Source organism: Homarus americanus, unplaced genomic scaffold (genome assembly GCF_018991925.1).
Source record: "Homarus americanus isolate GMGI-L3 unplaced genomic scaffold, GMGI_Hamer_2.0 scaffold6317, whole genome shotgun sequence".
In the NCBI taxonomy this organism is placed as follows: domain Eukaryota; kingdom Metazoa; phylum Arthropoda; class Malacostraca; order Decapoda; family Nephropidae; genus Homarus; species Homarus americanus.
In genome coordinates, this window is record NW_024730668.1 from 947,933 (window position 1) to 960,827 (window position 12,895).

Below are 12,895 nucleotides of genomic sequence, written 5' to 3' on the forward strand. Positions count from 1 at the left end.
CACTAAATCAGTCACCTTCACCATCACGTAACCAACACAATCAACACACCTTCACCAACACTATCAGCTCAACACTACTATCACCATCACATGACTCCAACAATAACACTCCCTCACTATCACCACCCTCCCCTCAACATCATCATCACGTGACCCCAACAATAACACTCCCTCACTATCACCACCCTCCCCTCACCATTCTCTCAACATCATCATCACGTGACCCCAACAATCAACACTCCCTCACTATCACCACCCTCCCCTCACCATTCTCTCAACATCATCATCACGTGACCCCAACAATCAACACTACATATAAAAGTCACTAAAAACTGGGGATGCCGTATTCGCTAATGTGGGACCATCACGTTTTATGGACCCGGGTGGCTGCCGGCGGCGGACCAGAGCGGTTGGGGCCATACAAAGTCTCCTTGGTAGTAGGTCCTAAATGTACTACCGCCCGTTAAGGACAGTGTAGACATAGTAAACTGTATATGAATCTTCCTGTACTCAAATAGGCAGCATGGCCGTCTCTGTACTCGACTGCCTTTATTTCCCCATTAAAAGGTTAGGTACCCATTTGCAGTTAGGTGCATTTGGGGGTGCCCTGGGATCGAACCAGTGACCCTTAGGACAGGAGGCGAGAGGTGTAAACACTCGGCCACCGCACTCCTATGTACTACCTCCTTTCTTTCGTCGATTTAATTCATCCATCACGCTGGTATAACATTGACTCTCGCCCTTACATTTTAGTCCTTGACCTAATTCTCGAAGACTCTCCTATCATATATCTTACATAAACACCATATAACCACAAGCACCATATTAACAAACAAACAATTTCACCACCACCACCACACTGTCACACAAACACAACTTCACAATCACACTTACACACAAACAGTTTTGACAACGTTACCTTTAACAACACAATACACTAGCAACTTAAAAACTAAGAGTTGTGTTAATGAGATTATAAAAGCTCCTCACAGGTGTCGTCCAGGTAGACCGCTCGCCAATTAGCATCAGGTAAACCCAAGATGGCTATCAACAAACTCTCGATATTTAATTTCTCTGTGCTGGATAATTTTTTGGCTTAATCTATCGAATAAACTTGGGTAGGTAGAAGAAAGGGAGAATGGAGGGGAGGAGGATAGAGGGGGAGAATGGGAGGGAGGGAGGAAAGTAGGACAAACGAGGGACGGAGGGAAAGAGGATGGGAGGGAGGGAGGGAGGAAGGGAGGGAGGGAGGGAGGGAGGGAAAGAAAGGAAGACTGGGGGATGGAGGAAGGGAAATAAGGAGAGAAGGGGGAATGGAGGGAAAGTCAGCGAGAGGAAGGGAGAGAGGGAGGGTTGTAAATCAATATACCTCCCTTCATACACAGTAAAGGGGGTGTAAGATCAACACGTCACGACCTACCTCAGTCTTCTTCTTGGCCTGCAGGAGGGAGTGGAGGCGGTCGTAGAGGCTGTGCACATTGTTGTTATTGTTGTTGTGGTGTGTGGGAGAGTAGGAGGGTGGGAGAGGGGTGGAGAGTGTGGTGTCACAGTCTCTCTTGTGGGCTAACAGGGTGGTGGCGGACACTTGCTCCCTTAACTTGGCCAAGATGTCCTCACCCTCGGACACGACCGTCATGTCCGGCTTGAGTGGGATGTCTCGACACTCCCCCGTCACCAGCCCTCCACCACCACCACCTCCTCCTCCTCCATCCATCATCATCATCTCCTCCTCCTCCTCGTCCTGCTGGTGCTGCTCCATGCCCGACACTACACCCTCGTTCCTCCCGCACTGTAAGAGAAAGATACACAAGTTGTGAGATACAGCAACATCAATTATCTTTACCAAGGAGTGTATGTTTTATCTGTGTATGTGCGTACGTATGTGTGTGTGTGTGTGTGTGTGTGTGTATAAACTCCCGTGTGAGTGTGTGCAGTGCCGTGGACTCCCAAATCAATGGTCTGGCGAAGTACTGAAATATAAAACACGCGACGACTTCATTAGCCACACTTAACAATTCAGTCGGGTATGGTTGGATGGACAGACGGACAGACGTAGAACATTCCCAGGTCCCTTCCCATTACCCTGCGGAGACAAACACACGAAAATAGACGCAAAGACGGCACACAGGGACCTAAACCATGGCAGGGGTAAGACGTTGGTGTGTGGCATACAAGGTGACTGCAAATCTTAAGTGTTCACGTACAGGAAACAAACCATAACTAATGTTTACTGTAATGTCTTAGGTGATGATAATATTATAAAGTGGTGATGGAAAGTTACTGTACTAAGAGGTGCGAGAAAGTGGTGAGGGAAGGGTGAGGGAGGAATGAGAGAGGTATACTGAGAGGGTTAGGAGAGTGATGAGAGAGGGAAGTGGTGGGAGAGGTACTGTATTGATAGGGGTGGGAGAGTGGTGAGGTGGTGGGAGGTACTGTTGATAGGGGTGGGAGGTGGTGAGGAGGGTGGTATAAGTGGTGGGAGGTGGTGAGGGAAGTGGTGGGAGAGGTACTGTATTGATAGGGGTGGGAGAGTGGTGAGGGGAGAGGTGGTATAAGTGGTGGGAGAGTGGTGAGGGAGGGTGGGAGAGTGCTGTATTGATAGGGGTGGGAGAGTGGTGAGGGTGGTATAAGTGGTGGGATGGTGAGGGAGGTGGGAGGTTCTGTGATGGGGGTGGGAGAGTGGTGAGGGGGAGGGTGGTATAAGTGGAGGAGAGTGGTGAGGGGGTGGTATAAGTGGTGGGAGAGTGGTGAGGGGTGGGGTGTATAAGTGGTGAGGGAGGGTAGTATAAGTGGTGGGAGAGTGGTGAGGGGTGGGGTAGTATAAGTGGTGGGAGAGTGGTGGGGAAGTATAAGTGGTGGGAGAGTGGTGAGGGGAGGGGGTGTAAGTGGTGGGAGGTGGTGAGGGAGGGTGTGGTATGGGTGGTGGGAGGTGGTGAGGAGGTAGTATAAGTGGTGGGAGAGTGGTGAGGTGGGAGGTCTGTGTGATGGGGTGGGAGAGTGATGAGGGAGGGTGGGAGGTGGTGAGGGAGGGGTGGGAGTGGTGAGGGGGGGGGTGGGAGTGGTGAGGGGAGGGTAGTGTTAGTGGTGGGAAAGTGGTGAGGGAGGTGGGGAGAATGGTGGTGAGGAGGTGGTGTTAGTGGTGGGAGAGTGGTGAGGGAGGGGTGGGAGGTGGTGAGGAGGGTTAGTGTTAGTGGTGGGAGAGTGGTGAGGGGAGGGGTAGTGTTAGTGGTGGTGAGGGGAGGGGTAGTGTTAGTGGTGGGAGAGTGAAGTTGAGCTCAGTTAACAATCGAAAGAAAGAACTTTATCTTATTGGTCTATGGAGGAAGAGAGACGGAAGTTATCAAAGGGTAAAGGTGTCCTGGGCTTGCTAGGGAAAGGGTGGAGTGCACCTGGGGTTGATGCTAGGGAGGGCAGGGCAGCAGGGCATCCTGAGGAGAGAGAGGGACGCTCCAGCAAGGAACTTCTGCGGTTTTGGTGACTCTGAGCTTGGTGATTTAAGGGCCATTACCGGGTGCGAGGGTCGCCCTCCAAGGGTCACTCTGCCTCGCTGGTCAACCTTGTGGTCGACCTTCTCGACGCTCCTCCAACTCCTCCGATTGGCAGGATCAATATTGTTTCGACGCTCCGACCTGAGGAATCACCGCCGCACATCCTGAAGACGAGCGTACGGCACCGTGCACTCTGGTGATCACGTCCTTCTACAGTAGACATGCACTCTCTTGACCACGTCCCAGGCCAGACCCGCCACCTCCCCCTCTGGGTCGTCCTCGTGATGGAATTCTTGAACAACAACTTGGTCACTGCAAGACGACCGAGGATTAAGAAGACACGGAAGGACCAGGGAGGGACGCGAACCGCCGCCGCCGCTGCTACCATCGTCCACAACACCACACACCATCACTACTCATCACCACCACACACCAACATACACCACCTCCACCACACACCATCTTATTACCATATACCACCACACACACCATCACCACTACCATCATCATCAACATCGCCGCCACCACCTCCACAACTATCACCACCCCCACCACAACTTACACTAAAAACAATGGAAGTCGAGAATGGCGAGAAAAATAAAGGACTCAAACATCAGAACCCCAAATTAGGCGTCAGGGCCTCGAGGCGCATACCGATGAAAAACCAATAAGGGAGAGGGCGTTCCTGGCCTACCCCCATCTCCCGTTTCCCTCTCCCTGGCAGGTAACCCATACAGCTGCAGTAGCCCGTCCTCTCCCCCCCCCCATACATTAAGGACAACACCAGAGGATAAACCCTTGTTAATTGGCATCGTTTACACCAGGGTATAGTTGCATGTATATCTGTACCTCAACAACTAAGGTCTTTAAGCACGTATACCGGTACTCTTTGAAGTGAATTAGAATGAAGTGAAACAGGTTATCAGGCCAGGATATAACATGATTGGTAAGCTGACTCTGTGTAGATCTATTCACACTAAATATCAGGTATCAAAAATTAAGGGAGGTAATTTTTCCTAAATGTGATGTAATTTTACTTTACTTTTTTATTAAGGGGATTAGCCCACCCGAGCACAGGTCACCGACCCACATCAGGGCCTGGGGGCTAGAATATAATAATAATAATAATAATAATAATAATAATAATAATAATAATAATAATAATAATAATAATAATTAATAAAAATTATAATATAAATAAAGTAATAATAATAATAATCATAAATAAAAAATAAAAAATCAAGAGTGAGAAACAATATACACTATGTATGTTGTGTTGTCAAAGTAAGAGAAACAATTGAGACCCTGTAATTGTGTGTATATGAGGCAGAAAGTCAGATCAGCAACGTGGGACTTGGTCAAAATTTTCGTGATGCCATATGGCAGCAGGGTCTACCATTAGACAACACATTATGCTTCCAATATCTTCCCAGGCGGTAGTACCTCCCTGTTTGGTACCTGCCTACTACCTGCCAATAACTCCCCAAATTAGGTTAGGTTAGGTTAATTTGGATACGGGTTTTGTTATGAGTAACACTCGTGTCGGCTTCACTAGTACCTCCCTAATACCTCCTGGTTACTTGGTACTCGTAAGACGCCAAGGATTTTACAGTCTGGTGCAACATGATGCCCACCGTAATCTTTACTCCGTCCAAAGTCATCAACTAATCACTCCTTGCGCTCGGGTTAATTAATGCACGTGATGTATTCCACCATCTCGTCTCAGTACCTTTAGTTTCGACTCCTATTCAGGTTTTGTAATCTTTAATGAGACTTTTTCCCCTGTAGAGACTGTCTCCTCCGGGTCTCTTAAACGCAAGAGACACTAAATCGTTTCTCAAGTACCCGAATCTACTGTAGGTCTTAAGGTACGACAGGCGTGCACCATCCTAAAATTGGGGGTACGAATACAGGTACAGTAAGATTACAGGTACAGTTACGAATCCAGGTACAAGAGGGATTTCAAAAGGAAGAACTGCCCAAGCATGTTTTATTTGAGGTTAGGTTAGGTTAGGCCACCTCCCACTGTTCTCTCGGGTTGATATTACATGAATTAGATCTTTTATGGGTGAAGTCTACGTGGCTATCACACCCACACCCACACATTCTTCTCTCATTAGGAAGTTACCATTACCACCATCCCTACCATGACCACTATCACTACCATGGCCACTATCACTACCATGACCACTATCACTACCATGGTCACTATCACTACCATGGTCACTATCACTACCATGGTCACTATCACTACCATGGCCACTATCACTACCATGACCACTATCACTACCATGGTCACTATCACTACCATGGTCACTATCACTACCATGGTCACTATCATTACCATGGTCACTATCACTACCATGGTCACTATCATTACCATGGTCACTATCATTACCATGGTCACTATCACTACCATGGTCACTATCATTACCATGGTCACTATCACTACCATGGTCACTATCATTACCATGGTCACTATCATTACCATGGTCACTATCATTACCATGGTCACTATCATTACCATGGTCACTATCATTACCATGGTCACTCTCATTACCATGGTCACTATCACTACCATGGTCACTATCACTACCATGGTCACTATCATTACCATGGTCACTATCATTACCATGGTCACTATCATTACCATGACCACTATCACTACCATGGTCACTATCACTACCATGGTCACTATCATTACCATGGTCACTATCACTACCATGGTCACTATCATTACCATGGTCACTATCACTACCATGGTCACTATCATTACCATGGTCACTATCATTACCATGGTCACTATCACTACCATGGCCACTATCATTACCATGGTCACTATCATTACCATGGCCACTATCATTACCATGGTCACTATTACTACCATGACCATTATCACTACCATGGCCACTATTACTACTACGGCCACAATCGCTATACTACGACCATCACCACCACCACTATACTACGGCCATCACCATCACCACTATACTACGGCCATCACCATCACCACCATCTAACAGCACAACTACTAACACACGAACATCACAGCATCACTAGCACCACTACCACAATCACTGCCATCACTACCACAATCACCACCAGAGAGATAACAACGAGGAGAATAAAACAGGAAAACAAAGGAAAGGGAAGATAATAATGGGGAGGGAGAGAGAGAGAGAGAGAGAGAGAGAGAGAGAGAGAGAGAGAGAGAGAGAGAGCTGAAATGAACACCTATCACCCGAGGCACTTACAACACTATCTCGGGAATATCTAACTATGGCACTAAAGCCGAAGACAATATTGGCACTCTAGCCCATAGATGCTTGTGTCATTCTGGTCATATGTAAACAAGGAAGAGGTGTGTAAATTTAGTGGCACCGAGGATTTAGAAATACAACACTTAATGCCAAGATTCAATTTAGTGGCACTCTGACAAAGGATATTTAGTGGCACTCTGACAAAGGATATTTAGTGGCACTCTGACCAAGGATATTTAGTGGCACTCTGACAAAGGATATTTAGTGGCACTCTGACCAAGATAGTGGCACTCCGATCAAAGGTATTTTGTGGCACTCTGACCAAGGATAATTAGTGGCACTCTGACCAAGAATATTTAGTGGCACTCTGATCAAAGGTATTTTGTGGCATTTTATCGATAATACAGAGAGATATTTTGACAGAAAATGTAATATGGCACTATGACCGAAAATACAATGTGAGACAGTGGCCGAGGAAACAAAGTGGCACTCTGACCTCATGGACAAAGTGGCACTGTGACATTATATACAATTTGGTATTCTGACCTTATGTGTACAATGGCACTATGACCTAACGTCCTAAGATACGGAGTGGCACTGACTTAAGATACTAAATGAAGCTCTGACCTAAGAGACACAGTGACACTCCAGCTGGGATACTGTACTTAGTGGACGCTCGTCAGACATTGTGGCACTGACCGACGCCATTACATCTCCGGTATTATATGGTTCAAGAAATACGGCACTCTGATCGATATATATTTATGATATCATAGGTGGCACTTAGTCCATGAAGGAGTTGCGAGTTAAGGCATTATATAAAACGATAATATGTAGGCAGTAGGCAGCAACCAAACAGGGAGGTACTACAGCCTGGGAAGATATTGGAAGCATAATGCATTGTCTAATGGTAGCCCCTGCTGCCATATGGCATCGCAAAAATTGTGATCAAGTCCCAGGTTGCTAATCTGACTTTCTGCCTCATTTACACACAATTGCCGGATTTCAATTGTTTCTTTTACTTTGACAACACAACATACGTATTGTTTTTCACTCTTGATCTGTTTCATTTTTTTCCATTTCTATATTTATTTATGGAGCAAATAATTTGTTCCTTTGCTTTGTTTTTCGCCTCCCAGGCCCCCGACGTGCGTCGGTGACCTGTGCCCGGGTGGGCTAATCTCAATAAAAAAAATCTCACTCGAGGAGATCTGTGGCACTCTGGATGAGAACACAGTCTGTGGTACTCTGGATAAGAACACGGTCTGTGGCACTCTGGATAAGAACACGGTCTGTGGCACTCTGGATGAGAACACGGTCTGTGGCACTCTGGATAAGAACACGGTCTGTGGCACTCTGGATAAGAACACGGTCTGTGGCACTCTGGATAAGAACACGGTCTGTGGCACTCTGGATAAGAACACGGTCTGTGGCACTCTGGATAAGAACACGGTCTGTGGCACTCTGAATAAGAACACGGTCTGTGGCACTCTGGATCACACCACGACACTCTCGTCTTGGACACAATTCCCGTACTTCAGGCTCGTTACAAGTATACAAATTAACGACAAACTCTACATCACAAAATCACTAAAAACGTAAACAAACACACACACACACACACACACTGATGACTTAGAATATACGAAGATGAAATATTGTGCCTGATAAGTGATGTATGACACAATGTCTGGCTTCTAACTTATGTTCACATTCTAAAAAACAATTAATTCCTTTATGAAACACCCAAGATTAAATATGGAACATGTATTCTTGATATTTGATGTGGGAATATTGTGGTAGCCCTGGTCGTAGTTGTTTTTGCCAATTCATTAATATATTTTCTTAATTATATCTAAGCAAATACACGAACATTTAGAAACTCCACATGATCTTAAATAACGATGAATAGTTTATTATTAAAAAAAAATAATCTCCCTTTTAATTGTTTTATATTTATCCTGATAGTGATACACCGAAATATAGATCCACCAATGACAATCAACATTACATACAGCCTTACTTCACCGTGTATTACCAGGTAAAATTGTGAGTATATACGAGAGCCAGGGTGCATGGGGTCGATACATCTTTATGGCTGACTTTACATGTACTGCCATCTTTCTGAAATACCTATTAAACATGTAATTGTCTTTGTACCTGTACCTATAAGTGTTTCTGTATCTGTGACTGTTCTTGTACCTGTACCTGTATCGATGTGAGATAATTCATGAACACAGGGGAAAAACAATGTGTATCAGGTCAATGAGCTGATATACAGACTACTGTACCTGACATTACAGCATCTGGTGTTGGTGCATGGAGGCGCTGACTACGCTAATGAAAGATCATTGATACGAGAGCGTTGATAAGAGAGCGTTAATAGTCTAGAAAACCGTTCATGCAGGCACGCGCGTACAAGAGCCTTAATAAGAAAGTGTTAATACTGCACAAGGGCGTTAGTCCTTCGATACAGCCCAGAGTTCAATCTCAAAAAGTTCGAAAGTTCAATGTTTCTCCGTCAGTGATAATTTAAGAAAGTATCTCACTGCCTCACATTACGTATAAACATAAGGATGGTTGTCTACCAATACGACGTCGAAATTTCCCTGCAACTCTATCATATGAAGTGCACTCACGAGGTTGTATAGCGTTAGTTAAACATTTCCATTAAACTGGTGATTAATAAGTCATATAATTGATCCATTTAAATTAAGGGCATGATGATTGTTGCTCAAAATGGATTCAATTTTACACTGAGGCTCTTTGTGACTAGAAACGCCCTCACCCCTTAACCCTTTCAATATGATGGCTTAACCCCTTGAGTAAGATAATTTAACTCCCTTTAATATGATGACTTAATCCCTTAAGTACAACGATTTTACTTCCTTAGCAGTGGCGCATATAAGAGGGAGGGGGGTGCTTGCTGCTGCCCTCAACTCTTTCAACCCAACGCAACCAGTTCACAAGGACGTAAGTACGAGTACTTAGAAATTAATTCAGGACCATAGTCAGGGGGGAACTTCCAATTGAATAGAGATTTCCGCTAGAATAATATTTCTACAGTGTGCAGAATATACAATATTTTTTTCTTAATTTTTCACACACAAAACTCAGTATAGTTAGAGGTAAATTATACTCAAGCATCCCCTCACCGGATCCGCGGACGGCAATATATAAAATGGTACGTTGTACTAGTCCTGGATCAGTGTGTGCTGTTCCTGGATCAGTGTGTGCTGGTCCTGGATCAGTGTGTGCTGGTCCTAGATCAGTGTGTGCTGGTCCTGGATCAGTGTGTGCTGGACCTGGATCAGTGTGTGCTGGTCCTGGATCAGTGTGTGCTGGTCCTGGATCAGTGTGTGCTGGTCCTGGATCAGTGTGTGCTGGTCCTGGATCAGTGTGTGCTGGTCCTGGATCAGTGTGTGCTGGTCCTGGATCAGTGTGTGCTGGTCCTGGATCAGTGTGTGCTGGTCCTGGATCAGTGTGTGCTGTTCCTGGATCAGTGTGTGCTGGTCCTGGATCAGTGTGTGCTGGACCTGGATCAGTGTGTGCTGGTCCTGGATCAGTACTAATATTGGTCATTAAATAAATCCTATACCATTCAGTGCAGATGGCCTCAAAGTGTCCCTGCATGGCTCCCTATGCTCGCCTCTGCTTACACCACTGGATGGAAATAAAATAATGTCTCTATCTACAAGCCTTGTGACCCCTTTCCTATATACGCCACTGTTCCTCAATACAGTGACTTAACCCCTTGAGTATTATAACGGAATTTTTTAGTACGATGACTTAACTCCCTTGGTAAGAAGAATTAATCTCTTGAGTACGATAACTTAGCTCCTTAATTACAATATCTTAACCCCTTGAGTACGGTAACTTAAAAATTTTATTACGGTAACATAACCCCGTGAGTACGTTAAGTTAATCCCTTAAGTACGATAATTTAATCCCTTGAGCACGATGACATAATCTCTCAAGTACAATAGCTTAACCCATTGAGTACGATGACTTAATTCCTCGAGTACCAAAACATAACCCCTTGTGTATGATAGCTTAACCCCCTGCGTACAACGATTTAATCCCTTGAGTACGATAACTTAACCCCTTGAAAACGATGACTTAATTTTTTATTACGATAACATAACCCCTTGAATACGAAAACTTAACCCCTTCGATAACTTAACATATTAAGTACGACTTAACCCCTTGAATACGATGACTTAACCCCTTGAGTACGATAACTTAACCCCCCAAAACCCAATGACTGAACAAAATGATAAGACCAAAATATTTAACGCAAGTGACATTAATAAATCTAAGTGAACATCGTATTATTTTAAATCTACGATAATCTTAATTCCTAATGCACTTTAACTTACATTAACTTATAAAATATTTGAGAACTTAAATAAGTACTTTGGTCTCACTTATAAAATCGGCGCGTTATATTTATTAGGAGTGAATAATGAATGAATCCAATCAACAAAATCTAACCAAACTTAAAACCCTAACTTGGGCAAACCTATATATATTAAATCAAATCGCATAATGACGATAGATGATAAAGATATAGATAGATAAACTGTAGATAGACAAAGACAGATAAATATAGTTAGGAAGATAGATTGATAGATATGGACAGATATATAAAATAGACAGATAGAGAATGACAGACAGACAGATATTTAGTTAACGGCATCAAGCAAGTTCGAACTGGTTTATCATACACGTAAACAACACAGACATGGTAGTTTGTGCGTTTTCTGTCTAACTAGTGAAAGATTATTGGTTATATTTTGATTATAAGAGACGTTGATAGTACTGACACATGCAAGACACGGGTATTTACTACAGTCTTCCATCCCACACGCCTAATATTATCTGTACCTACACGTCTACGCTTACTCCCACGCCTACCAACACACACACACATGCTTACTACACGTCTACACACACACACATGCTTACTACACGTCTACACACACACACATGCTTACTACACGTCTACATATACTGTACACACACACTCATACTAGCAAACTATACGCCATCACCAAACAACACCCATGCTTATGTTGTATACGCGTCCCACTCACCCACGCCCACACACATCCACGTGGGCGCCGCGGGTTCCTCACAACCAAAACAAACTTGGCCGTGTCTGGTGTCAACCCTTTCAACACCGGGCCGGAGCTGTGTGTGTGTGTCGCTCTTAGATAGAAAATCCAAAGTTAATTCTCTTATTAACTCACCAAATGACCGTCGTCTTCCACTTCTGGGTGCTCCATCTGATAGACGGCAACGGGCTCTCTGTTTTTGACCCGAATCTTGACGGACTTGACGGAAAGTTAGTCCGTATTAGCTTTAAAAACACTCGCACTGGCCCTGATGAACCACCGAATACAACTGAGAGAGTCAAGAGGAAGGAGTCCAGTCTTGGGTACCGCTGCCAGACGTCACCAACCAAGACGAGAGAGTGACGCCAAACTAAAGTGATTTACTCGACGTTACACTCGTATTTTATGGCCTCAATCACCATAGGGTACATTGACACGATACATATACGGATTTTATCGGTATACAAGTTGCTTCAATATACTGTACCATAGACAGAAGTGAACGTAATGCTGATAGGTGGAGAAAGAGCCGACGGCCGCCTTGTAGCCAATGAGTGCGCGTGTCTCGGCCGATATTGGTGGGTTAAGGCGTGGCTATCACAGGAGGCGGAGTTTAATCCCCGGTGATCGACCAATGATAGTAGTTTGATAGCGTGGCGGCGACCTCATACGTCACTACTGGTGAACCCCGCAACCACCTTAATGGCCAATAGGCGAGGAGGGGGGCGGAGTTTGATATCAATTTAATTCACCATAATGGAGTTCCTCTGACGTAGCCATCAACCACCTCACAACTGACTAAGTAGAAATACAGTCATATGTCTTACTTACGAGATTGAGAAGACATTGAGTAACCCTTATACGGTATCCTTGACAATAAGGGCTTAGGTAACGAGTTAATTAATCCAGGTGGTGCGTAGGCTATATAATAAATCCAGGTGATGGGTAATTAATCCAGATGGTCGATAATTAATCCAGGTGGTAAATAATCAATCTAGGTGGTATAAAATTAATCCAGGTGGTAAGTAAT

General features: G+C 44.6%; 1 protein-coding gene across 1 annotated transcript in view; it reads right to left on the reverse strand.

Moving 5' to 3' along the window:
* LOC121867242 overlaps positions 1-12,136 on the reverse strand; it is a 48,951-nt gene extending 36,815 nt beyond the window's left edge. The window contains exons 1-2 of the mRNA XM_042367093.1: positions 12,001-12,136; positions 1,421-1,789 (exon numbers count right to left, since the gene is read on the reverse strand). Of these exons, the coding sequence (XP_042223027.1) occupies positions 1,421-1,789; positions 12,001-12,036 (405 nt within the window). The 5' untranslated portion in view covers positions 12,037-12,136. The remainder of the gene's footprint in view (positions 1-1,420; positions 1,790-12,000) is intronic.
* Positions 12,137-12,895: the final 759 nt, after the last annotated feature.